Source organism: Nylanderia fulva, unplaced genomic scaffold (genome assembly GCF_048542155.1).
Source record: "Nylanderia fulva isolate GAGA-0341 unplaced genomic scaffold, ASM4854215v1 Scaffold614, whole genome shotgun sequence".
NCBI classification, from domain to species: domain Eukaryota; kingdom Metazoa; phylum Arthropoda; class Insecta; order Hymenoptera; family Formicidae; genus Nylanderia; species Nylanderia fulva.
In genome coordinates, this window is record NW_028190715.1 from 33,731 (window position 1) to 60,957 (window position 27,227).

General features: G+C 43.5%; 4 protein-coding genes across 4 annotated transcripts; all 4 read right to left on the reverse strand.

The window, feature by feature from the left end:
* Positions 1–3,458: 3,458 nt before the first annotated feature.
* Positions 3,459–5,375, reverse strand: LOC146720759 (uncharacterized). Its single transcript, XM_085488063.1, has one exon. The coding sequence runs from the start codon at positions 5,373–5,375 to the stop codon at positions 3,459–3,461; it is 1,917 nt and encodes a 638-aa protein (XP_085344189.1).
* A 4,267-nt stretch (positions 5,376–9,642) lies between these two features.
* On the reverse strand, positions 9,643–12,386 carry LOC114939491 (uncharacterized). Its single transcript, XM_029313791.2, has 2 exons — positions 11,237–12,386; positions 9,643–11,186 (listed from the first exon to the last, which is right to left on the reverse strand). Exons 1-2 carry the CDS (start codon positions 12,384–12,386, stop codon positions 9,643–9,645), a joined length of 2,694 nt encoding a protein of 897 aa, XP_029169624.2.
* A 273-nt stretch (positions 12,387–12,659) lies between these two features.
* LOC114928536 (uncharacterized) lies at positions 12,660–13,715 on the reverse strand. Its single transcript, XM_029299783.2, has one exon. The coding sequence runs from the start codon at positions 13,713–13,715 to the stop codon at positions 12,660–12,662; it is 1,056 nt and encodes a 351-aa protein (XP_029155616.2).
* Positions 13,716–19,810: 6,095 nt separating this feature from the next.
* Positions 19,811–24,947, reverse strand: LOC146720760 (uncharacterized). Its single transcript, XM_085488064.1, has 2 exons — positions 22,604–24,947; positions 19,811–22,089 (listed from the first exon to the last, which is right to left on the reverse strand). Exons 1-2 carry the CDS (start codon positions 24,945–24,947, stop codon positions 19,811–19,813), a joined length of 4,623 nt encoding a protein of 1,540 aa, XP_085344190.1.
* Positions 24,948–27,227: the final 2,280 nt, after the last annotated feature.

The window sequence follows — 27,227 nt, forward strand, 5'->3', positions numbered from 1 at the left end:
ATTACCGCAATTATTACCGCAATTATTACCGCAATTATTACCGCAATTATTACCGCACACTCACTTGGAAATCGAACTCGACTTATCTATTGGAATTTTGTAAAATCACTGTATCGTTTAAATTGTGAAAGTAAATTCTGTGTTAATTATTAAAAGGTGAATAATTTCTTTCGGCCTTCAATTGAGCGCTCTCCTTCAAGCGTTCGCGCAAACACACTAATAAAATTTTTTCCATACAATATTATCCTACGATTACCACAATTTTCAGGGCAAATTCTAAGAGAAAATTCTCTCAGATTGTGATTATGTGTTGTAATTTGTAATCAGTTATTTATTACAATAATTTTTAATTAAGTGCGTGAGTCAAAGTGTCAATAGAATTTATTACAAAAAAATGATTTCATCATGCAGTGTGTCACAGTGTGTCAATATCGGATTGTATCCAGTCAGGCAACAATTATTCGTCAAAGGACATCAAACATCTCTACAAGGTAAGAATCAGTGAGAGAGAGAGAGAGAGAAAGAGTGTGTGTGTGTGTGTATACGCGTACACACACACGCACACACACACACACACTCACACACACACACACAAAACGCCGCGTGTAACAAACAGCTGATCACTTCGAGCGCCCACGTAATCGCCCGCGTCGGATAATGTGGTGCGCCGCTCCTGATTACCGCCCGTACTCGTGCTGTAATTCGCTAACTATTTCTTTTTATATTTCAAAAACTAAGCTTCGGATAAAATTTTGGCAAAGGAAAAATCGTCTTTAAATTGAGTCAGGAATACGACATTTTAAAGACAAACGGTTGTTTTGAATCACCCTGTATAATACAGGAAGGATCGATGATATTTCGACTATCTGTCAACTGTGTCGGTCCGACGGTTTCTTCAAAAAGCTTCTGCCCCGGCTCTCCCGTTGCGGGAGAGACGCTCCGATCAAGAAACACACAACTCTACCTTTGTGCCGTAGCCTTCCCTGGCGGGAGGCGGCGGTCCGCGCGCGTCCTCGGACAGCCTGATCGAAGAGCCACCACGATTATTCTTTCTCTCTCTCTCGTCCGAGAGAAGAGACCACGATGGTTGAACGAGAAGCGCGTTTCTTCGCGAACGCAAAAATTTCGAACGATTACCCTGAACGGTGAATCACTTGGCTCGTAGGTCGATGAAGAACGCAGCTAATTGCGCGTCAACTTGTGTTTAAAATTGTCACGTATTTTCGGAGCGACGAAGCAAGGTCAATCGTAGAAATTGAAAATATTCGACGCCGAGATGTTATTCCGGTTGTTTTCGATTCCGCGAGCGAGGAATCTACAAAAACTCGCCTTTGTCTCGCGTTTCGGAGCGTTATGGGGCAATCGTCCGCGAATAGGATTTCAGCACGTGTGCCACGCGTCGATCGGATGATCGATCGCCCCCTTAGCTGCCGAATTCTGCGAGGATCAAAAATGAGTCTACTCGAGGAGTCTGAACTGAAGAGACGTCTCCGTGTATATCAGCGAAAAGAGCATTGCGCGAATTTATCTCGTTCTAGAGCGAACTTCCGCGTTTTAATCTTGTCTGCGAGAGTTTTGAATAAAACTGCTTTGCCTCAAAAGTGAATTTCTCCACCTTTACAATTTTCTCCGCATCCAGTCTCCTTCGTATCTACGAGCCGACTTATAAATAAATAAATTTGCCTCTGCGCGGAAAATTAAAACAAATCGAAGGTTCTCACACAGAAGTAAAATGGTCCTTCGAGCCGGATTGTGAAGATAACGAGGACGATAAGGTAAAACGGAGAAAGTGATTCTCGTGTGACTCTCGCGGACAGTGAAAAAGCGCGGGTGGACAATAGAAGCACATCGTCTTACAAACGAGTGTGCAAAAGAAGAGACAGGAACCAAGTGTCGAGTTCGCTTTAGAGAAACAAGTGTACGGGTAGACTCCGATTCACGTCGTCAAAACCCAATTCGACTCGTGAGACGAAACTTAGTGGTCTCTTTCGAGACAAATTCGTCGCGTTCGACAGTCAGGTCGTTCGCGAACTCGTGCCGTCGGCGCCGTTTACGCGCCCGACATACTTAGTGGTCTCTTTCGAGACAAATTCGTCGCGTTCGACAGTCAGGTCGTTCGCGAACTCGTGCCGTCGGCGCCGTTCACGCGCCCGACATACTCAGTGGTCTCTTTTGAGACAAATTCGTTGCGTTCGACAGTCAGGTCGTTCGCGAACTCGTGCCGTCGGCGCCGTTCACGCGCCCGACATACTCAGTGGTCTCTTTTGAGACAAATTCGTCGCGTTTCGACAACAAGGTCGTCCGCGAACTCTTGCCGTCCGCGCCGTTCACGCGCCTGACATAATCAATGGTCTCAAGTCAAACTTGAGACATACGCGTCGCGTTCGATAGAGGATGCGTCCGCGAATCTTTCCGTCTGTACTACTGACGTTGCTCAAAAAAAAAAAAAATGTCGACAGCAAAAGATCTGTTGATCGCGCAATTAGACACGATCTCTCAAGCGAAACACGTCTTCGTTAGGCATCCATGACAGGCCGAGAACTTTAAGTGAATCTTCCGTCAGGATTAGATGATCGGTTACTTCCGATTGGTCAACAGACAAATCCTTGAGAAGTTCGATCGAATTTGATGCCCATTTCCTTAATTGAAATCCCCCCTTTTCCATTAACTGCATCAATTGAACGCGAGTATTTTTTAAAGATTTTATATCATCCGCGCCAAACAGGGCGTCGTCTACATAAATAGACTCTCCTAGGATAGGAACCGCGGCCTTGAACTTTTCTCCCTCGTCAAGGGCGAGCTGTTTCAATACTCGCATTGCGAGATACGGAGCGGGAGCGAGACCGTAAGTGACCGTTAACAAGCGAAAATGTCGAACGGGCGCTTCCGCTTGTGGACGCCAAAGAATTCTTTGGTAGTCTGAATCTTGCTCATGAATTTGAATTTGCCGAAACATCTTGGCGATGTCGGCCGTACAGACGAAGCTCCACCGTCGCCATCGCGATAACACGGCAGGTAGATCTTGCTGTAATTTGGGCCCTATTAATAATAAGTCATTCAACGACGTGCCATTCTTAGTTCGGCACGACGCGTTGAAAACGACCCGTAATTTAGTCGTGCAACTATCTTCCCGAATCACGGGGTGGTGCGGAATGTAAACGGGCAAATACTCGGTTTTTTCCGACTCGTCGACGCTAGTCATATGTCCGAGGGACTCGTATTCCGCTAGAAATTCGTTATACTGCGAATACAGTTCCGATCGATTTCTCAATCTGTTTTCCATGCGGTTGTACAGCGACCGCGCAATGGAAAGAGACTCTCCGATTTCGATCGGAGGATCACATTTAAAGGGTAGTCGAACGACGTATCGTCCGTCGGACAACCGACTATGCGTCTGCACGAAGTGTCGCTCACAAATCTCTTCCTCCTCCGTGAGGGGAATTTGAGGCGCGATCTCCTCATCTTCCCAGAACCGCTGGAGAAGTGTCTATCTCTTGACCGAGAACGCAATTTAAAACGGCTTCTTTTGAAGCCTTCCGTTTATTTTCGGTCGGACCGGAAATAATCCAACCGAGCGCGGTTAGTTGAGCTGTGGGGGTACCGAGCGGACCTTGCCTCAAGTCGCGCATCAAAAGTGAGCCATAAACGTCGGCTCCAAGAAGCAAGTGAATTTGATGTTTGCTCGACGGATCCGGATCCGCGAGGGAAAGGCCCTTCAAGTGAGGCCACGATTCGACAGGTCGAACTCGCGAAGCCGCGTACGACGTGATCTTCGGAAACACGTACACTGTGATTGGAAATACCGGGTCGGATTTCGCGCACGGAGTCATTCGCAAGGACACGCGCGACTTTGCGGCACCCGTGTAGGTTTCCCCGAATCCTTTGATTTGTAAATCGGTTCTTTGTTGCCTGGTCCGTATGGTTTGACAGAAAGATTCCGATATAAAACTAAAATTGGATCTTTGATCCAATAGCGCGCGAACCTTAAAGCGTCGGCCCTCAGCGGTGTGGATGTTCACCCACGAGGTTGCGAGGAGAACCGCGGGAGTCGTAAAGTCCGGCGGCTCGATTGTCTGGACGCTGGCCACGGCAGCGTTATTGGAACCGTCCAAGGCGTCGGACTTCGCATTCGTTTTCACGCTTGGTTTCGCAGCTTCCGAATCTTTTCTGACAGCTGACGATTGATAATTTTCGGAATGCAATAAAGAATGATGAGACCGACTGCAGTGGTTGCATAGCTGTTGGCTCGGGCAATTCGGCGAAATATGCCCCGAGCGCAAGCAATTAAAGCATACACGATTTTTGCGAGCGAGCTCATTTCGTTGTTCAACTGATTTTTGACGAAACGGCTCGCACTTTATCACGAAATGATTGCCTGAGCAGCATATGCACTTGACAGCGGAGACGTTATGCATTGACGAACGCGGCTTGTTTGGCTTTTGATTAACACTTTCTCTTGAAACTTCCGCGAAGTCTGACAATCCGCGGATTCGAGTCGTAAGAAATTCATGAATATCTTTGTACGCCGGAATTGAAGTTATAGAGGAACACTTCAAGTAACACTTGCTTCGCGTTTTTTGACAGAATTTTTGTGAGACGCAATAAACAAGCATATCGTCCCACTGAGCAACCGGTCGACTCAAATTCGTCAGCGCGGCCAGCGATGCAGCCACCGTGTCTCGCAATCTCTTTAACTCGCCTACGCTTTCATGTTTCATAACGGGCATGCTCATGAAAGCATGCAAGTGAGTATTAATCAAGGTCGCCTCATCATCATATTCGGCAATTAAGAGTTGCCACGCCGATTCGTAATTCGGATCCGAAATCTTTAAATTATTTATTATTAAGGCAGCGTCACCGATGACACTTGTTTTCAGGTAATGAAACTTTTGAGTGTTAGTGAGCGTACCGTTACTAGCAACGAGAGACTCGAAAGTGTTCTTGAAGCTTTCCCATTCGGAAAACTTCCCCGAAAATTTCGGAAGCGTAATACGAGGCAACTGGAAACCATTATTATTACTGTCGCGAAACGAGGAGTCAGTGCTACGATCGAGAGAAGGTGGTGAAGAGACGCTTAATTTACTTATCATATCACGGAGCGTATCGGCCGTCTCGAGGTAGACATCCTCAGCGATTAGAAAATCTTCATCGACGAAGTAGGCAACCTTCGCCCGTTCAGCTGAAGACGTAGATTGTAAGAGCTTGACGTGGAGCTCCCTGCAAGATGCCCAGAGCGACGTAAGCTCGTCCAATCGTTCTTGAATTTTTGGCAGGGTAATATTGACCTTAGCCAACTTCTTGTAATTCACGAGCACGCGTTTCACTTGAGAGATCGTGTCTAATTGCGCGATCAACAGATCTTTTGCTGTCGACATTTTTTTTTTTTTTTTTTGAGCAACGTCAGTAGTACAGACGGAAAGATTCGCGGACGCTTCCTCTATCGAACGCGACGCGTATGTCTCAAGTTTGACTTGAGACCATTGATTATGTCAGGCGCGTGAACGGCGCGGACGGCAAGAGTTCGCGGACGACCTTGTTGTCGAAACGCGATGAATTTGTCTCAAAAGAGACCACTGAGTATGTCGGGCGCGTGAACGGCGCCGACGGCACGAGTTCGCGAACGACCTGACTGTCGAACGCAACGAATTTGTCTCAAAAGAGACCACTGAGTATGTCGGGCGCGTGAACAGCGCCGACGGCACGAGTTCGCGAACGACCTGACTGTCGAACGCGACGAATTTGTCTCGAAAAAGACCACTAAGTTTCGTCTCACGAGTCGAATTGGGTTTTGACGACGTGAATCGGAGTCTACCCGTACACTTGTTTCTCTAAAGCGAACTCGACACTTGGTTCCTGTCTCTTCTTTTGCACACTCGTTTGTAAGACGATGTGCTTCTATTGTCCACCCGCGCTTTTTCACTGTCCGCGAGAGTCACACGAGAATCACTTTCTCCGTTTTACCTTATCGTCCTCGTTATCTTCACAATCCGGCTCGAAGGACCATTTTACTTCTGTGCGAGAACCTTCGATTTGTTTTAATTTTCCGCGCAGAGGCAAATTTATTTATTTATAAGTCGGCTCGTAGATACAAAGGAGACTGGATGCGGAGAAAATTGTAAAGGTGGAGAAATTCACTTTTGAGGCAAAGCAGTTTTATTCAAAACTCTCGCAGACAAGATTAAAACGCGGAAGTTCGCTCTAGAACGAGATAAATTCGCGCGATGCTCTTTTCGCTGATATACACGGAGACGCCTCTTCAGTTCAGACTCCTCGAGTAGACTCATTTTTGATCCTCGCGGAATTCGGCAGCTAAGGGGGCGATCGATCATCCGATCGACGCGTGGCACACGTGCTGAAATCCTATTCGCGGACGATTGCCCCATCACGCTCCGAAACGCGAGACAAAGGCGAGTTTTTGTAGATTCCTCGCTCGCGGAATCGAAAACAACCGGAATAACATCTCGGCGTCGAATATTTTCAATTTCTACGATTGACCTTGCTTCGTCGCTCCGAAAATACGTGACAATTTTAAACACAAGTTGACGCGCAATTAGCTGCGTTCTTCATCGACCTACGAGCCAAGTGATCCACCGTTCAGGGTAATTGTTCGAAATTTTTGCGTTCGCGAAGAAACGCGCTTCTCGTTCAACCATCGTGGTCTCTTCTCTCGGACGAGAGAGAGAGAAAGAATAATCGTGGTGGCTTTTCGATCAGGCTGTCCGAGGACGCGCGCGGACCGCCGCCTCCCGCCAGGGAAGGCTACGGCACAAAGGTAGAGTTGTGTGTTTCTCGATCGGAGCGTCTCTCCCGCAACGGGAGAGCCGGGGCGGAAGCTTTTTGAAGAAACCGTCGGACCGACACAGTTGACAGATAGTCGAAATATCATCGATCCTTCCTGTATTATACAGGGTGATTCAAAACAACCGTTTGTCTTTAAAATGTCGTATTCCTGACTCAATTTAAAGACGATTTTTCCTTTGCCAAAATTTTATCCGAAGCTTAGTTTTTGAAATATAAAAAGAAATAGTTAGCGAATTACAGCACGAGTACGGGCGGTAATCAGGAGCGGCGCACCACATTATCCGACGCGGGCGATTACGTGGGCGCTCGAAGCGATCAGCTGTTTGTTACACGCGGCGTTTTGTGTGTGTGTGTGTGTGTGTGTGTGTGTGCGTGTGTGTGTACGCGTATACACACACACACACACTCTCTCTCTCTCTCTCTCTCTCACTGATTCTTACTTTGTAGAGATGTTTGATGTCCTTTGACGAATAATTGTTGCCTGACTGGATACAATCCGATATTGACACACTGTGACACACTGCATGATGAAATCATTTTTTTGTAATAAATTCTATTGACACTTTGACTCACGCACTTGATTAAAAATTATTGTAATAAATAACTGATTACAAATTACAACACATAATCACAATCTGAGAGAATTTTCTCTTAGAATTTGCCCTGAAAATTGTGGTAATTGTAGGATAATATTGTATGGAAAAAATTTTATTAGAATTCCTCTAATTAATATTTATCACATTCAAAATAATAATATCTATCACAATAAAATATGAAACATGTTTTATTAATTTTACTAAACCGTAAAGTAAAATTAATGAAATATATTTTATATTTTATTGTGATTGTTTTTCCTTTTATTTAATTTTAATAACAGTAATTTTATTGTATCATATCAGATTTGTACACTGTATCTGGTTCCGACGCTTCGGACCCTTTTGATAGACTATTGAATACGTGATTGAGGTTCGATTGTCGTTCTTCAAGAACAAAGAAAGACAGGATATCGCGGATCCGTTACAAGCATACCGCTTTATCGTTGGGTGCTCTCGACTGTGTCTTTGGGCTAACTGAACTCCCTTTTTAACCTCGGGGAAGACAACCGATTCGGAATCACGAGCTTTGCATGAACTCGGCGCGTGACACGCGCGCGGCTAATCGTGATTCGCTGGCCGGTTGACTTGTCGATGTCCGCTCGAGGTGCCAAACAAAGTCGATCGTTGGTCGAGCCTTGAGTCCCTGGCTTCGACTCGGAACCAGAACAATATATATATATATTTTTTTTTTCTCGACAGCTTTGTTCCAAGTTTTAAACATACCGCCCGCCTCGCATGCGAACCGATGCGAAATCATTCCACAGGTTTGAGTCGTTATAATGTGTCAAAATGAGCAATCGATGTTAAACTCGCTGAATGACCTTTGAAAGGGCGAAACCTTATAATCTTCGCGACGACGTGACTATGTGACAACAAATAAAATTTGCGAACAATGAGCACAGCTTGCTTAGAACGTGCGAAGTATTTACTTTCTCGAAATTTCGAGTGCAAATAGGGACGGATATCTATACGAAGGTCGTCCGTTCGGATAACACAGTTATCTTCAACCGAAAGACCAGCGAACCGCTGTTGCAAACAAATACAAACTCTTCCCTAAATCTAGATTTAATCCACTTACAAATTTTCGTATAATACGGAATTAATTATCACAATTAATTAGGAGACGGCAAAGCAGCGTGATTGGTCGCTTGAACGAGGAGCACGCGGTGCGTATCGTTACTACCCGAACGAGCCCGTCGGATCCGGGGTGGATCTGTGTAACTCGAGCGAGTTCCCACTTACTCGGAGGGAGCAGTGGGTTCTTTACGAGCACAAGCTCACCGACGCAAAAACTCGCAGTCTTATCCTTCCATTTGCTTCGTTGCTGCAACGAATGCAAATAGTCAAGAGACCAAGCACGCCAGACTCGCTCGTGCATTGCGTTGACGAGCTGCCATCGAGAGAGTCGATTCTCGTTTACTGCGAGTACTGATTCTTCCGGTACTGCGGTTATTGATCGACCTATAAGAAAATGACCCGGCGTGAGTGCTAACAAATCGCTCGGGTCGTCGTTTAACGCAGCAATGGGACGCGAATTGAGACATGCCTCGACTCTGCAAAGTAGTGTTGCAAATTCGACCTGAGACAAGGTACGCGGACCCACTACCTTTTTCAAGTGCGTTTTTAGACTTTATTCCCGCTTCCCACAGACCGCTAAAGTGCGGTGCTGCGGCTGGGATGAAATGCCATTCCACTCGGTCGTTTGCAAGAGTGGCTCGTAGCGAAATGTCGTTGGTCAATTTGTCAAAAGCCGTTTTTAATTCCCGGTCCGCCCCGTGAAAGTTCGTGCTGTTGTCGCTGTAGAGTTTTTGTGGCAATCCTCGTCGACTAACGAATCTTCGAAAGACCGCTATAAATCCCGCAGAGGAATAATCCTCAACGAGCTCTATGTGGATAGCCTTCGTCACAAGACAGATAAACAAGGCGATGTAACTTTTACGTGTCTTTTGTCCTCTACCGACTAATGAAGTAACAAGGAACGGCCCGGCGTAATCTACTTTCGTATGCGTGAACGGAGATGATGGATTTACGCGAGGGGAGGGAAGGTCTCCTATAAGTTGATTTGATAGTTTGTTCGCGTAACGAGCACACACGACACATTGTCTAATGCAATGTTTTACGGCATTACGACAACTTAATATCCAATATTTTTGGCAGAGTGTTCTAAGCACAAGTTGAGTTCCTCCATGAAGTGAGCTTCGGTGCGTTTGATCAATTAATAACTCGGCTACTCGACCCCGAGGAATTAAGATAGGGTGTTGTTCCTCGAAGGATAGTGCGGAATTCCGTAACCGCCGCCGAAACGTAGTAAGGAATCTTTTCTTATGAAAGGATTAAGAGGCTTCAGTGGGCTCTTTCGCGGAAGGTTTTCTTCTCTCTTTAATGCTTTGAGTTCGGAGTCGAACGACTTCCTCTGCGTATATGAGACCCAAAACATTTCCGCGCGTTTAAGTTCGTCCGCGTTAAGAGACAACGCAACATTAGCTTCAAAATTCCTTTGTTTAGCGGAGCGGGATATAAATCTGTAAGCGTAGGCTGTCACTCGAATGAGCTTAGTCCAGGAGGAGTATCTATAAGGGAGATCCCATTCCGGTGTACCTTCCACGTGAAGGACAGTGGACTTTCGACTTTCCGAGTGTATTTGCTTAGTTAACTCCGTGGAGATCGGAGAAGCAATGTTATGTGGCGGCCACGCTGTTGAAGGCCATTGAAGCCAAGGCGGGCCCGCCCACCATAACGGATGTGAGACTAACTTGGATGCGTACAACCCTCTGGATGCACAGTCGGCCGGATTGTCTTTGGACGGTACGTGATTCCATTTGGCCGAGGGTAGATTACACTGCACCTCGGATACTCTGTTTGCTACGTACGTAGTCCATTTCGATGGATGTTGGCGTAACCATGCCAACGCGATCGTGGAGTCCGTCCAACAATGGATCGGACAATGAATAATATTTAATGACTTAATTACCCACTTAACGAGTCGACTCAATAAAACAACGGCGTTGAGCTCGAGCCGCGGAATGCTAACAGTCTTGACGGGAGCCACCTTCGACTTCGCAACAATCAAGCTAACACGGTATTCCGAAAGAGAATGGAAAACGCGCAAGTATACGACCGCAGCGTACGCGCGATTTGAAGCGTCGGCGAATCCATGTATTTCTAACGCGAGATTATCAGGGCTCTGACCCGTCCACCGAGGAATTCTAACGGATTCTAATTGCGGGAATTCGGAAGCGAATGCATTCCACCGTTGACTCAATTCGTTCGGAAGCGGAGCATCCCAGTCGCAATGTAAAAGCCATAGCTCTTGCAGAATGATTTTTGCGTTTATTACAACCGGCGCAGCCCATCCGAGGGGGTCATACAAGCTCGCGATGCACGACAGGATTGAACGCTTAGTTAACGCGGTAGGAAAATTAAATTTCACAGTAAGGCGGAAGGAGTCTTCCGTAGGGAGCCATGATAATCCGAGTATTTTCAACGTTTCGTCCTTTAGGATAAGGTGATCGGTAACGTCCGATTGATCGCTGGATAAATCGTCAAGAAGCTCGCTACAGTTTGAAGCCCATTTACGAAGTGAAAAACCTCCGCGCCTCATTAGCTCAGCGAGCTGAGTTCGCGTATTTATTAACGAATCGATATTGTTTGCTCCGAACAATGCGTCGTCCACGTAAATGGAATCATTGACGATCGGTACCGCGGCAGAAAACTTTGCACTTTCATCAAGCGCGAGCTGTCGAAGCACGCGCATCGAAAGATAAGGTGCCGATGCTAAACCATACGTCACTGTAAGAAGGCGAAAATGAGTAAGCGGAAAGTCATCCGTCGGACGTCACAGGATTCTTTGGTAATCGACGTCCCGCGGATGTACGCGTATTTGTCGAAACATCTGGCGATGTTTGCCGTATAAACCAAGCGCCATGCACGCCAACGCAATAAGACGGCAGGGAGATCCTGCTGCAACTTTGGCCCGATGAGCAAATGGTCGTTAAGTGACGTGCCATTCCGGGTTTTACACGACGCGTTAAATACGACTCGAAGCTTTGTGGTGCAACTATCCTCTCTTATTACTGGATGATGGGGAATATAAATCGGTATATTCTCAGTGGGTTCGGACTCGCCAACGCGAGTCATATGTCCAAGGGCCTCGTATTCTGTAAGAAAGTCTCTGTATAGCGAACAGAGATCGGATTTTGAATTCAATTTATTTTCCAGACGACCGTACAATGTACGCGCTATGGAGAGAGATTCCCCGATATCGATCGGCAAAGCATTTTTGAAAAGTAATCTCACGACATAACGACCGTCAGGATCACGACTGTGCGTTTGAGCGAAATGAGATTCGCATTTTTCTTCCTCCTCCGTGAGGGAAGTTGGCGTGGGAATCTCTTTGTCCTCCCAGAATTTCTGGAGGAGAGAGTCCACTTCCAGCGCGGATACGCAATTCAAAACAGTTACTTCTTGTGAAGTAGTTTCTTTACTTCCGGTCGGTCCAGAGATTATCCAACCGAACGAGGTCGATTGGGCAGTGGGCGCTCCATAGGGGCCCTGTCTCAGGTCGCGCAATAAGAGCGAACCGTACACGTCCGCGCCGATCAGCATGTGAATCTGATGTCGACTAGATGGATCCGGATATGCTAGTGAAAGGCCCTGTAAATGAGGCCATGATTCTATAGGCCGAATTCGCGACGTGGCGTACGAAGTTATTCGCGGGAATACATACGCAGTGACCGGATAAACAGGATTCAATTTTTCGCACGGCGTCAAATTTAGCGAAACTCTCGATCGCGCAGAACCGGCATATTTCTCCCCGAAACCTTTTATTTGAAGATCGGTCCTCTGTCGTTTAGTGCGAAGCGTTTGACTCAATGCTTCGGAAATAAAGCTAAAATTAGACCCGTGATCTAATAAAGCGCGGACCTTGAAACATCTTCCTTCAGAAGTGTGTATGTCAACCCACGCGGTCGCGAGAAGAACGGTGGGCATCGTGGTATTCTAAGGTTTGAGAGTTTGCACGCTGGCGACGGCGGCGTCGCCGACTACGACAGTCTTACTTGTGGTAGTAGACGCATTAACGCTCGAATTCGATAAACGGGAATTTTCCGCTGTGTCCTTATTTTGATCACTCTCATTGTGTAACAATGTGTTATGAGAGCGTTGACAATGAGCGCATCGAATTTTGCTCAAGCATTTCGGCGTGAAATGTCCCGCTCGCAAATAATTGAAGCAGACCCGATTCTGTCGCGCGATAACATGCCGCTATGTCGCGTTTTTCCGACGAAATTCCTCGCACTTCATTACCGAATGACTGCCGGAACAGCAAATGCACTTAATCGCGGAAAGATTATGAACGGAGGACTGCGTTTTGTCACTCTTAGAATTGACGATTACTTTAGGATTGTCGGAGAAGTCCGACAGACCTCGTATTCGAAGCGTGAGGAATTCATGAATATCCTTGTACGAAGGAAGCTCGCGACTTGACGAAATTTTTAAATTCCATTCGCTCCTTGTTTTCGAACTAAATTTTTGAGAGATGACGTAGACGAGAATGTCATCCCACTCGCGTACCGGCCGCTTTAGATTAGTGAGAGCCGCTAGAGATGCGGACACGGTATCTCTCAACTTTCGCATTTCCGCGACGTTTTCCGCCTTCATTGTCGGTAGGCACATGAAGGCGTGAATGTGAGTATGGATCAACGTAAGTTGATCATCATACTCGTCAATCAACAACTGCCAGACGGACTCATAATTAGCGTCGGAAATCTTTAAATTACTAATAATCGAGGCAGCGTCACTGATGACGCTCGTTTTGAGGTAATGAAATTTCTGCGTGTTCGAGAGAGAATCATTACTCGCGACAAGAGACTCGAAAGTATTTTTAAAACTCTCCCATTCGGAGAACTTGCCCGAAAACTTCGGAAGTGAGATCCGTGGCAACTGAAAATTGTGATTATGAATGCCCTCGCGAATTGAAGAATCAGTACTGTGTTCTAACAACGGAGATTGATTAATTGAGAATCGACTTATCGTATCGCGAAGGAGGTCGGCCGTGTCGTGGTAGATCTCCTCGGCGCTCAGGAAGTCTCCATTCAGGAAATACGAGACAGTCTTCTGCTCCTCCGAAGTTGTGGCTTGCAGCAGCTTGACGTGTAGCCCTCGACAGGAAGTCCAAAGCGTTTCCAGCGTTGCAAGACGCCCCTGCGTCTTTGCTAATGTAACATTAGCTTTCGCTAATTTCTTGAAGTTAACGAGAACTCGCTTTATCGAGTCGATTGTTTCATCTTGCGAGATGAGCAAATTTCTTAATTCTGCCATTATTTCTTCGTTAATGAGCTATTAATAGTGACTTGATCGAAGGTACCGGGCTCGTGAGCACGGTGCCGACGTCAACGAATGCGCGACGACTTTTGGTCGAATCGCGACACTGTTATGTCGCTTAAGAATACACGGGATATGCCGGGGAGCGTTACCGCTGCGCCGACGGCAACCTTTCCGCAGATGTTTTCTTATCGACAAGCGGATTTCTCCGGTGCCTGAAGAATTAACGCCGTGACGTTCAATTGCCACGCCGACGGCGTCGAACTCGCGACGATTCCCTTTTAATCGTCGCGTCCAGTCTCGATTAGCACAGTGTATGATGTTCCGGGCGTGTTATCGACGCCGACGGCAACACCTTCGCGGAATACTTCACTTCGTTCCGCGAAACACGATGTAATTTTGACTTTGAGTTCACGAATTGTTTCCACCACCAGACCCCCGCGTTTGAACCTTGTAAATGAACTCGCGAATAAGGCGCGAAGCTCAACATTTAGATTCCCGCGGGAATGTTCGTTAAAGTTAACTCCACGACGGGAAAATAACTCCACTTGTCGCTCAAGCAGAGTGAGTGAGCCCAGAGAGAAAACCCGTTGGATAGTGAACGCGACACTGTCTTTGTTCTTCTTCTGCACTCATTCGATTGTAAAACGAGGAGTCACAGTCCGACGTCTCACTGACAATGTTCACCCGTTCCGTCTCACAACGCGAATCTCGCGTAGTTTGATTATCCGTATGATCGGGTCAACGAAAAATCCGGCTCGAAGGACCAATGTTTTTCCTTTTATTTAATTTTAATAACAGTAATTTTATTGTATCATATCAGATTTGTACACTGTATCTGGTTCCGACGCTTCGGACCCTTTTGATAGACTATTGAATACGTGATTGAGGTTCGATTGTCATTCTTCAAGAACAAAGAAAGACAGGATATCGCGGATCCGTTACAAGCATACCGCTTTATCGTTGGGTGCTCTCGACTGTGTCTTTGAGCTAACTGAACTCCCTTTTTAACCTCGGGGAAGACAACCGATTCGGAATCACGAGCTTTGCATGAACTCGGCGCGTGACACGCGCGCGGCTAATCGTGATTCGCTGGCCGGTTGACCTGTCGATGTCCGCTCGAGGTGCCAAACAAAGTCGATCGTTGGTCGAGCCTTGAGTCCCTGGCTTCGACTCGGAACCAGAACAATATATATATATATATTTTTTTTTTCTCGACAGCTTTGTTCCAAGTTTTAAACAGTGATAAATATTATTATATTAATCAAGGACATGAATTTGATTGGACGAATCCTTTAATTCTGCATAAAGAAAACAATAGAAGAAAAAGAGAAATAGCCGAAATGTATTTTATCAAGAAATTGGATTCCACTATCAATTTACAGAAAGACACTGAAAGCTTTAGTACGATATATGACAGTTTGTTTAGAAATTGAAGTAAAAAAATTTTTAACATACATTGTTGGGAGCTATTATTAGTAGTTTATCATTGGTATGTTAAGGCAGGATGACATAAGCGAACCGAATATATCTATTTATTTATTTATTTATCTTTTTATTATCTTATACTTTTTATATTTTATTTTTTATTTTTTATATTTTATATTTTATTTTAGTAATTTGCCATATGGTACATCACAATTTAGCGAGAATGTAAATATTGTTAACTTTTAATTTTGACATAATTTTCGGCGTGTTTATTCGTTAGTATAGTGTGCTCAGTCGTGACAAGATGACACAAGTGAAACGCAGTTAATTTACCATCCGATCTTAAGTTAAGTCTCACCGGAGCGTACTTTTAAATGTCAATAATGATATGCAGTAACTCATTGTAAGTCTCATTTGTTACTATTCACGTTTTCAATTTTAATGTTGATTCTGATTGCATGTACATTAATTTCTAGAATGCTTCTATTGTAATTTTGAAAAGGACCACAGCCCGTATGGTCGAAACGTCAATAAATATAGTTTAACAAATCTAATAGACAGCCAGTGTAGTCAGTTTAATATCTACTACCTTAGTATTTCATTCCTGGCGAACGAAATTTAATATTTTATTGTTATTATACGCCTTTGACATTAATCATGGCATCTCACCGGGAAGGAAGTTTTTTCAATTTGATCACGTTACATTATGGAAAGCAACAGACTCAGCTGTTGAAACAGTGGATGGGATTGAATTTGAAGATTTCTACAACTAAACAACAACTCATCTTCTTGCTTCGGTGTAGAAGGTTCGACGTGCTTCCACCGCATATTCATAATTTGAATTTTAGTGTACGGTTTCAGAATAATCTTGTTACTCGAAGGTTTTCCACATTTGTATCGCGTGGCAAACAACTTATTTTGAACCTAGAAATTAAGGACATTAACTTCTTCTTAAATCGTTCTTATGTAAGAAGCAGACAATTAGAAAGGAATCTGCAAACTGCGCTACCGAATAAATTACTTAAAGAGTTTAAAGAATTACAGAATCTAAAAGTTCTAAAACATAAAAATATAATTAAAGGTAAATTAATTAAAAAATTTGATCTGCTTCTCAATCGTCAAAATAAGCTATATAGTGGGTTTTTCAATTTCGATTATAATAAATGGATAATTAATAATTCTGATAAAGTAGTACCAGAGAACATACTTAGGTTTCTGAGCTTGGGGGGAAAATTCGGATTGCCGTTTAATCATAATAGTGAAAAAGATTCTGAGTTATTTGCTCTTAACGTAATAAAAAACTTTGAATTAAATAGCCACCGACTGAAGGGCAACCTACTGAATGATACGCGTAACTGCATCGCTAATTCTTTAAATAGACTTAAAAACAAAAGAAAACATCAAGATTTTATAAATAGACATATTCTAATCGAATTCTCAAAATGTAAAAAGTTTTTAAATGACAACAAAGATATTTTTGTAACGCGAGCGGATAAGGGACAAGTCACTGTCATTATGAACAAGGACAAATACGTGCGTCAGATGACTGAATTGTTGAGTGACACATCGACATATAAAGTCATGAAAAAAGACCCGATAAACAATGTATCTCAAAGAATTAACGACTTATTAAAATCTTGGCAAAAGAACAACTTAATGGACGAACGTACTCTTAATAATTTAAAATGCACGAACGGGAACACTCCGAGAGCATATGGATTGCCGAAGATCCACAAAGCGGGAATCCCCTTAAGAATTATCATCTCTTCTATTGGGAGTCCAACGTATATGATGGCAAATTATTTACACTCTATCCTACTAAATTCAATTCAAAAACCTCGATCGTTCGTCAAAGATAGTTGGGAGTTCGTCAAATCAATAAATAATATAACCATAGAGTCAACCGATATAATGGTGTCGTTGGATGTCTCTTCACTCTATACTAATATTCCGAAGGAACTAGTCATAAAAGGTATAGAAAAGAGATGGAATGAGATATCGGGACATACTAATTTTAGTTTTCAACAGTTCAGGCATGCGATTGATGCAATATTGTGTTCAACTAGTTTCATGTTTAATGGGATAGCTTATGAACAAATTTATGGGAGTCCAATGGGCTCACCTCTCTCCCCCATACTCGCAGATATCGTAATGGAGGATCTTGAAACGGATTGTTTGTCCTTGCTTGGTTTCGAAACATCTTGTTTCTATAGATATGTAGATGACATATTCATGATCCTTCCTAACGATAAACTGTTAGAGGTGAGCGAGGTGTTTAATAGCTATCACCCAAGACTAACTTTTACTTATGAGATCGAAACTAATAATTCACTCAGCTTTTTGAATACAATTGTCCACAGGGATGATAATAAGCTCATAACTAACTGGTACAGAAAACCAACATTCTCAGGAAAATACATCAATTTTTTCTCGAATCATCCGACGAAATATAAAATTAACACCATTACCAATTTAGTTGACCATGCAATAAATTTATCTAACAAACGATTTCATGACTCTAATTTAAAAATTGTAAAGAATATTTTGAAAAATAATTGCTTCCCGGAAAATCTCATTAATAAATATGTCAATGATAGAACCCACAAGCTGTCACAACCTATAAACAATAAGGATAAAAAAATTATAAATGTAGATTCGACGGATGTTTCGAGGGAAAATTTCATTGTCATTCCATATTGTAATCGGTTCACTAATGACATATATAGATTTCTAAACAAAAAGAATCTTAACGTAATTTTTACTATCCCCAAAAAACTGAACTGTTTAATAAAATCGGGGAAAGATAATTTAGATATTAATAAGCAAACCGGCGTAGTCTATTGTATTAATTGTAACAATTGTGATTCTAATTATGTAGGGCAGACAAAAAGACATCTTAGTACTAGGATTAACGAACACCGACGTAATATTAAAAATTCAGCGAGCAATTTTTCTGTTGTTAGTGAGCACAGAATTAATCAAGGACATGAATTTAATTGGACGAATCCTTTAATTCTGCATAAAGAAAACAATAGAAGAAAAAGAGAAATAGCCGAAATGTATTTTATCAAGAAATTGGATTCCACTATCAATTTACAGAAAGACACTGAAAGCTTTAGTACGATATATGACAGTTTGTTTAGAAATTGAAGTAAAAAAATTTTTAACATACATTGTTGGGAGCTATTATTAGTAGTTTATCATTGGTATGTTAAGGCAGGATGACATAAGCGAACCGAATATATCTATTTATTTATTTATTTATCTTTTTATTATCTTATACTTTTTATATTTTATTTTTTATTTTTTATATTTTATATTTTATTTTAGTAATTTGCCATATGGTACATCACAATTTAGCGAGAATGTAAATATTGTTAACTTTTAACTTTGACATAATTTTCGGCGTGTTTATTCGTTAGTATAGTGTGCTCAGTCGTGACAAGATGACACAAGTGAAACGCAGTTAATTTACCATCCGATCTTAAGTTAAGTCTCACCGGAGCGTACTTTTAAATGTCAATAATGATATGCAGTAACTCATTGTAAGTCTCATTTGTTACATTTCACGTTTTCAATTTTAATGTTGATTCTGATTGCATGTACATTAATTTCTAGAATGCTTCTATTGTAATTTTGAAAAGGACCACAGCCCGTATGGTCGAAACGTCAATAAATATAGTTTAACAAATCTAATAGACAGCCAGTGTAGTCAGTTTAATATCTACTACCTTAAAAAATATTATTATTTTGAATGTGATAATTATTAATCAGAGAAAATCTAATAAAATTCTTTTCATACCATATTCTCTTACAATTACCATAACTTTTAGGTTAAATTCTAAGAGAAAATTCTCTCAGTGTTTTGATTAATTATTAAAAATTACTTGTAAAAACGCGCGGCGCGCACAGCACACGTTGCTCGATGCGGACGGCAATAGTTTACACGGCAAAGACACGACAATCATAATCACAATCTAAGAGAATTTTTTCTTAGAATTTACCTAGAAAATTATGGTAATCGTAGGACATTATGATGTGTGTATAAGATTTAACGTTGTAGGATGCCGGGTTAACGTGATCAAATGATTGTACGCGTTTTGAAACGGTTTAAATTAGTTTATTCACTTTCTACAAGTTTGTCGCGTACCGAGACTTATGTTTCTCGGCGCTCGCTCTCTCGAGGGCTGACTCGAGGGCTGCGCGAATTTCGGAGCTCGCGTAGGGCGGCAGCCGATCGGGGTCCTCGATTGGACCATCAGAAAATCAGGCGATGTACACACGCCAATTAGCGGCGAGTGTACACGTTGGTTTCACGTGTTTCCTTGGCGTAAACACTAAGGAATTTAACAAAAAAACATTCTAGAAAATTCGATCGTCCTCGAGGATTCGATCCGAAGAACGAATCTTCAACATACCGCCCGCCTCGTATGCGAACGAATGCGAAATAAACTTAAACAAAGCGGGAGCGAATCGTCGAGGAAGATGATTACAAAAAACATACAGGTGAAGACGACTCGCACTGAGAAAGTCGTCTCGAAGATTACATAACTCTTACAAGTTAGCGGCTTCATCCGTTGCGGACGCGTTAGAGTTATCACGTATTGGCAGTCGGCATAATTGCGCAATAGGTCGTTTCAATGTGGACCGTGCGGTGCGTATGGTCACAACTCGAACGAGTCCATCAGATCCGGGATGGATTTGCTGTATTCGGGCAAGCTCCCATTTGCTCGGAGGGAACACGGGACTTTTAACTTTAATACTAATTCGCTTATTGCGAAGTTAGGAGACTGCTTGCACCACCTGTTTCGCTGTTGAAGCAAATGTAAATAATCCTGTGACCAGGCACGCCACACGGTTTCCTGCATGGCACGGACTAGTTGCCATCGCGAGAGCCTACGCGGGTCGATCGCGAGTACCGATTCCTCCGGAACGGCTACGAGGGGCCGTCCAATCAGAAAGTGACCCGGGGTAAGCGCCGACAAGTCACCCGGGTCGTCCCTAAGCGGAGCGATTGGTCGCGAGTTAAGGCACGCTTCTATTTTACATAGAAGCGTCGCGAGTTCAGCCCTCGAAAGTGTGTGGGAACCAACAGCGCGCCTCAGATGCGTTTTAAGGCTCTTGACTCTGGCCTCCCAAAGGCCGCCGAAATGTGGAGCGGCGGAGGGAATGAAATGCCAGTTCACTCCGTCGCCTGCGAGTGCGTTTCGCAATTCAGCATCCTTCCATAAGGATTGAAAGTGTCGATGAAGTTCGTGGTTGGCTCCATGAAAATTTGTGCCGTTGTCGCTATACATGTGACGCGGCAGACCTCTTCGGCTAGCGAACTTCTGATAGGCTGCAAGAAAGCCGGGCGTGGAGTAATCTTCCACTAATTCGAGGTGAATTGCCCTTGTAGCAAGACAAACAAACAGAGCGATATATACCTTTCTGGCCTTTTGCCCTCTGCCGACGAATGAAATTACGTGGAGTGGGCCGGCGTAATCAACCCCACAATGAGTAAAAGGCGCCGAAGGGGTGACACGAGCGGCTGGAAGGTCGCCCATGAACTGAGAAGACAATTTAGCCGCGTGACAAGTGCAGACTACACATTTTCGAATGTGCGCCTTTACTGAGCTGCGGCCTCCAATGATCCAGTATCGCTGACGCAGCACACGGAGTACTAGCTGTGTCCCCCCGTGGAGCGTGGATTTATGAGCGCGATCAATTAAGAGATCGGATAAGTGATGTTTCGGAATTATTATAGGATGTTGCTCGTCATAGCTGAGCGCGGAATTCGTCAACCGCCCGCCAAGACGGAGTAAAGAGTCCTCTCCTAGAAAAGGACTCAATTTGCTCAACGAGCTCGAATGCGGCATGGTGCCGTTATTCTTTAGTGAGCGCGTTTCCCGCTCGAAGAATCTCTGTTGCAGATAGCGCAACCAGAAGATTTCCGCCCTCCTAAACTCATCGGCGTTCAGAAGGGGGAAGAGTTGGGAGCGAGACGCGCTCTTTTCTTTTACACGAAGAATAAAGCGATTCATATAGGCAGTCACGCGGACAAGCTTGGTCCAAGTGGAGAACCTATATGGGAGTTCCCATTCCTCGGCCTCTTGAACATGGAACGTCACAGGCCGTCTTCTTTCCACCGACACTTGCTGATCGGTGGCAGTGTCGAGCGGAGCTGAGACATTCAGAATCGGCCACGCAGTCGATGGCTTCTGAAGCCATCGTGGACCGTTCCACCATAGCGGGTGAGTCACGAGCTCGGAGGCGGTCAAGCCGCGCGAGGCACAGTCCGCCGGATTATCTCGAGACGGAACGTGATTCCAACAAACAGAATCCAGACAGGTATGCACTTCGGATACGCGGTTAGCCACGTAGGTGCTCCATTTTGATGGATGTTGACGGAGCCACGCGAGAGCGATGGTCGAATCCGTCCATCCGTATATTGGAATCGGAGGTAATTTCAACGATGTCAAGGTCCACTTGATTAGCCGGCTGAGGAGGACGATAGCGTTCAGTTCCAAGCGCGGGATGCTTACGGTTTTGATCGGCGCGACCTTTGTTTTAGCAGCGAGCAGAGTGATTTGAAACTTCGTTGGCGAAAGAAGCACTCGAATATAAACGACCGCCGCGTAAGCGCGGTTTGAAGCGTCGGCAAACCCGTGGATTTTGAACGCGAGGTTATTGGAATGTCGACCGGTCCAACGCGGTATTCGGACGCGGTTTAATGATTCTAAATCGTTGGTGTAGCTCTCCCAACGATCGCGCAACTCCTCTGGAAGAGGGGAGTCCCAATCACATTTGAGAAGCCATAACTCTTGTAGCAAGATTTTCGTGGTTACAACAACCGGAGCAGCCCATCCTATTGGGTCGTATAATTTTGCCGTGAACGAGAGAACGGAACGTTTCGTGTGCGTAACCGATCTCAACGGAGTTATCACGTATTTGAACGCGTCCTCTTTAGCAAGCCATGAAAGCCCGAAAATCTTCTTTTACGAGTAAGTGATCGGTGACTTCCGGCTGATGAGCCGAAAGTCCTTGAAGAAGAGAGGAGGCATTAGAAACCCACTTTCGTAGTTGAAAACCTCCCTTTTGCAGGATTTCAACTAGTTGGACACGAGCTTCTATTAATGAAGTCGTATCGTCCGCGCCAAAGAGCGCATCGTCCACGTAGAGGGACTCGCTGAGAATTGAAACAGCCGCGGGATAGTTGTCACCTTTATCTAGAGAAAGCTGTTTCAGTACCCTTATTGCGAGGTACGGAGCGGGGGCGAGCCCGTACGTTACAGTGAGAAGGCGATAGTGTTCAATCGGCCCATCGGCCGACGATCGCCATAAGATTCTTTGAAAATCCGCGTCAGACGGATGCACGAGAATTTAGCGGAATATTTGAGCAATGTCCGCCGTGTAAACAAATTGCCATTGACGCCAGCGCAATAATATAGCGGAGAGGTCTTGCTGCAGTCTCTGACCGATCAGTAAGTGATCGTTAAGCGAAGTCTTATTGCTCGTTTTGCACGAAGCGTTGAAGACAACGCGCAATTTCGTAGTGCAACTCGAGTCGCGCAAAACGGGATGATGAGGAATATATACCGGCTCGAACTCGGAGCGGTCAGATAATTCCACCTTCCTTATATTACCGAGCGAATTATACTCTCGTAAGAACTCGTACTGCGCGTGAAGTTCAGGACGAAGCCGTAGCTTTCCTTTCATTTTATTATAAAGCGAGGTTGCAATGTGCAAAGAATCACCGATTTTTATCGGAAAATCATGCCTGAAGAGCAATCGAACCGCATAGCGTCCCTGAGGAGTACGATAGTGGTTGGCGATGAAATGAGCCTCGCACCTCTCCTCCTTCTCCGTGAGGGGGACAGGCCGCGAGATCTCCTCATCTTCCCAGAACTTCTGGAGAAGAGAGTGCGTGCTTTGTTCCAACACGCAGTTTAATACAGATGCTTGAGCAGTAGTAGTCGGCCTACTATTTGTGGGGCCGGAAAGGATCCAACCGAGAGCGGTCAATTGCGCTGTCAGAGTTCCAATAGGACCTTGACGGACATCGCGCTTCAGAAGCGAGCCGTAAAGGTCAGCACCGATCAACAAATAAATTTGATGTTGACTTGAAGGATCAGGATCAGCAAAAGATAGACCCTGTAAATGAGGCCACGCATCGAGGGGCTGAATCCGCGAGGCAGCGTATGAAGTAATGCGTTGAAAAATGTAAGCCGTCAGAGGAAAGTTCGGGTCGGCTTGAGCACACGAGGTTAACTGTAGTGTTACGCGCGATTTCGCAGTACCCGTGTATTTTTCGCCGAAGCATTTAATTTGTAAATCGGCTCGTTGCCGTTTAGTGCGCAACGCCTGTGAGAGCGATTCTGATATAAAGCTAAAGGTGGATCCTTGATCCAACAACGCGCGAACCTTTAAGCAGCGACCCTCCCCAGTGTGGAGGTCGACCCATGCCGTTGCCAAGAGGACATTTGGATGTTCCTGAAGCGAGGGCGGTACTATCTGGACGGCCGCGATCGTATTGACCGTCTGATTTGTAGTCGCCTTAGATGCGGCTTGTGACGCAGATTCGGAGGTAGTAGCCTCGGAACTGGCCAAGTTATCGAAGGCATTTTGATTTGCCGCTGAATGCAGCAATGTGTGATGCGAGCGACGACATTGTCTGCACCGATATTTGCTCGGGCATTTCGACGGGAAATGTCCGGACTTTAAGCAGTTAAAGCAAAGTTTATGCTGGCGCGCGAGAGCAAAGCGCTGTGAAGCTGATTTCTTCGCGTAGTCTTCGCATTTCGAAACGTGATGCTCACCGGAGCAACAAATACATTTAAAGGCAGTCACGTTGTTTACCGTTAAACGCGGTTTATCATTTTTCGAAGAACCGGAGTCCTTGCTTAAATCGGCAAAGTCCGACAATCCGCGTATACGGAGAGTTAAAAACTCATTAAGCTCCTGATAAGAAGAAGGCTCATTTCGTTTGATTCGCGTTAAATTCCATTCGGTACGTGTTCTCGCGCTAAACTTTTGCGTTATTGTATAAACAAGAATGTCGTCCCATTGTTCTACGGGACGATCGAGATTTTTTAATACGGCTAACGATGCAGACACTGTGTCGCGCAATTTTCGCAAATCGCTTACAATCTCGCTTTTCATTACCGGAAGGCTAATAAACGCGTGTAAATGAGCATAGATTAACGCTTGCTTATCGTCGTATTCATTGGTTAACAATTGCCAGGCAGATTCGTAATTCGCATCGGAAATTTTTAAATTATTGATCAGCAAGGAAGCGTCTCCCGTTACGCTCGTTTTTAAGTAATGAAATTTTTGAGAATTTGAAAGAGCGTCGTTAGTTACTACGAGAGATTCAAAAATGTTTCGGAAGTTTTCCCAATCGGTTAATTTCCCAGAAAACTTTGGCAGCGCGATGCGTGGCAATTGGAAGCAATGATTATTTGTTTCGCGAACGGAGGAATTGGAACTACGATCGGTAAACGGAATTGTATTAGGAGATAATCGACTTATCGTATCTTGCAGCAGATCGGCCGTGTCGATGTAGACATCCTCAGCTCTCAGGAACTCTTCCAGAGTGAAGTACGGCAAGGTCGTTTGCTGCTCCGTGGTCGTCTTTTGAAGCAGTTTGACATGAAGGCCGCGGCAGGCGGCCCAGTGCTCCTCCAACTTGGCAAGCCTACTTCGCGTCTTGGCGAGTGTCACGTTTGATTTGGCCAGCTTCTTGAAGTTGACGAGATCTCGTTTGATCTCGTCAATACAAGCTCCCTGCTCGATGAGCAGGTCACTCACGGCATTCGACATGATTATCGATGTCGGATTGTTGAATCGTTTATCGATTATTCGCTACTAAGCGAAATATTCAAGCGCGCGCGCAGACTTGAAGCGCCCGCTGATTGACGCGCGAGAGAGAGTGAGAGAGTCCGAGCGCGAGTTAGCGCACCGTCACGTTAAGCCGTTATCGGCTGTCTTTCTCACACGAAGCGATTGCGTGGCGCGTGATAGCGGCGTCGAAATTGCAAATCGCGTGGTTTTTTAAATCTTTAGAAACGTCGAAAATCACCGAAATGATCGAGAGAGTCAAAGAGAGATGCACGACGCGGACGCGTGATAGCGGCGTCGAGATAGCAAGTCGCGCACCTTTTAAAATGTTTTAAAACGTCAAAAATCAACAAGATAATCGAGAGAGTCACAGAGAGATGCACGACGCGGACGCGTAATAGCGGCGTCGAAATAGCAAGTCGCGCACCTTTTAAATGTTTAGAAACGTCGAAAATCAACAAGATGATCGAGAGAGTCACAGAGAGATGCACGACGCGGACGCGTGATAGCGGCGTCGAAATAGCAAGTCGCGCACCTCTTAAATGTTTAGAAACGTCGAAAAGCAACAAGATGATCGAGAGCACAGATTAATAGACAGATCGCCAAAGGTCTGGATGAAGGAGAGACCAGCATTTCTCACTGATTTCAGCGCCATATTGTAGTAGTGGTCAATGCAGTAACTATTAATACGTTCCCAAGATAAGAGCGTCTCATGCTCATGAACTCGTCCGGCGGCATGTACGAGATTTATCTTTTCGTAGCGTTCGCGTATTTCGGAAAGGACAGAATTTTATGATGTTATAAATAAATAAATAAATAAAATATTAACCTGACCTATTATAATTATTTTTTAATAAATGTTTCATTATTATTATCATCTAAGTCTAAGTCGTTTAATTAATTTTTAGTTTTTTAATAATTAATTTAATTTATTCTAATCATTTTAATATGTGAAAAATACTAATACGTATACGTTTTATAATGAATTAATATATTTCGAGAGTCGAATTATATATTTTTAATAATATAAAAGTGTTCAAAAATTATATTTGACTTTTAATTTTAATTATTTTAGCAAAGAGTTCCGAAATCTCTTACACACATAATAGGGATTTTGTTCATCCATATAATTCGCAATTAAGTATATATGTTAATTATTAATTTTAATAAAATACAAAATTAAAATTAAAGGTCAAATATAATTTTTGAACATAAATATATTTAATTTGTTATAAAACGTATACCCGTGATAGTATTTTTCTCGCACAAAAATAACTAGAATAAATTAAATAATAATCCTTAAGGTTGCCAGTAATAATTAATAAAAAACCACTCCTCAATGTTTAAAGTCGACCAGACTGGCAATAATTTATTATAAATAGTTATTTGAAATACAACAACGTTTCGGCTGTCATTGCAGCCCTTTTCAAGTATGTTCGAAATTGAGAAGAAATTAATATAATTATTTCAGTCTGTATTTTTCTGTCTAAAAAATCGATATTTTCTTCCGATGAATATGCGAAAAAACCGCGGAAAAAAGGCTCGCCCGATATAAACAAGTAGGCGATAAATCAGGATTATTTTAACAAGCTGTCAATAACAACAACATTGCTTAACCGAAAGCAACGATCACCGCATTGATTATCAATGTAATAGACATGTGCCGTTCGATCACGTGGCTTCCGAAGATAAGAGCGTCTCATGCTCATGAACTCGTCCGGCGGCATGTACGAGATTGTATCTTTTCGTAGCGTTCGCGTATTTCGGAAAGGACAGAATTTTATGATGTTAAAATAAATAAATAAATAAAATATTAACCTGACCTATTATAATTATTTTTAATAAATGTTTCATTATTATTATCATCTAAGTCTAAGTCGTTTAATTAATTTTTAGTTTTTAATAATTATTTAATTTATTCTATCATTTTAATATGTGAAAAATACTAATACGTATACGTTTTATAATGAATTAATATATTTCGAGAGTCGAATTATATATTTTTAATAATATAAAAGTGTTCAAAAAATTATATTTGACTTTTAATTTTAATTATTTTAGCAAAGAGTTCCGAAATCTCTTACCACATAATAGGGATTTTGTTCATCCATATAATTCGCAATTAAGTATATATGTTAATTATTAATTTTAATAAATACAAAATTAAATTAAAGGTCAAATATAATTTTTGAACATAAATATATTTAATTTGTTATAAAACGTATACCCGTGAGTATTTTTCTCGAAAAAATAACTAGAATA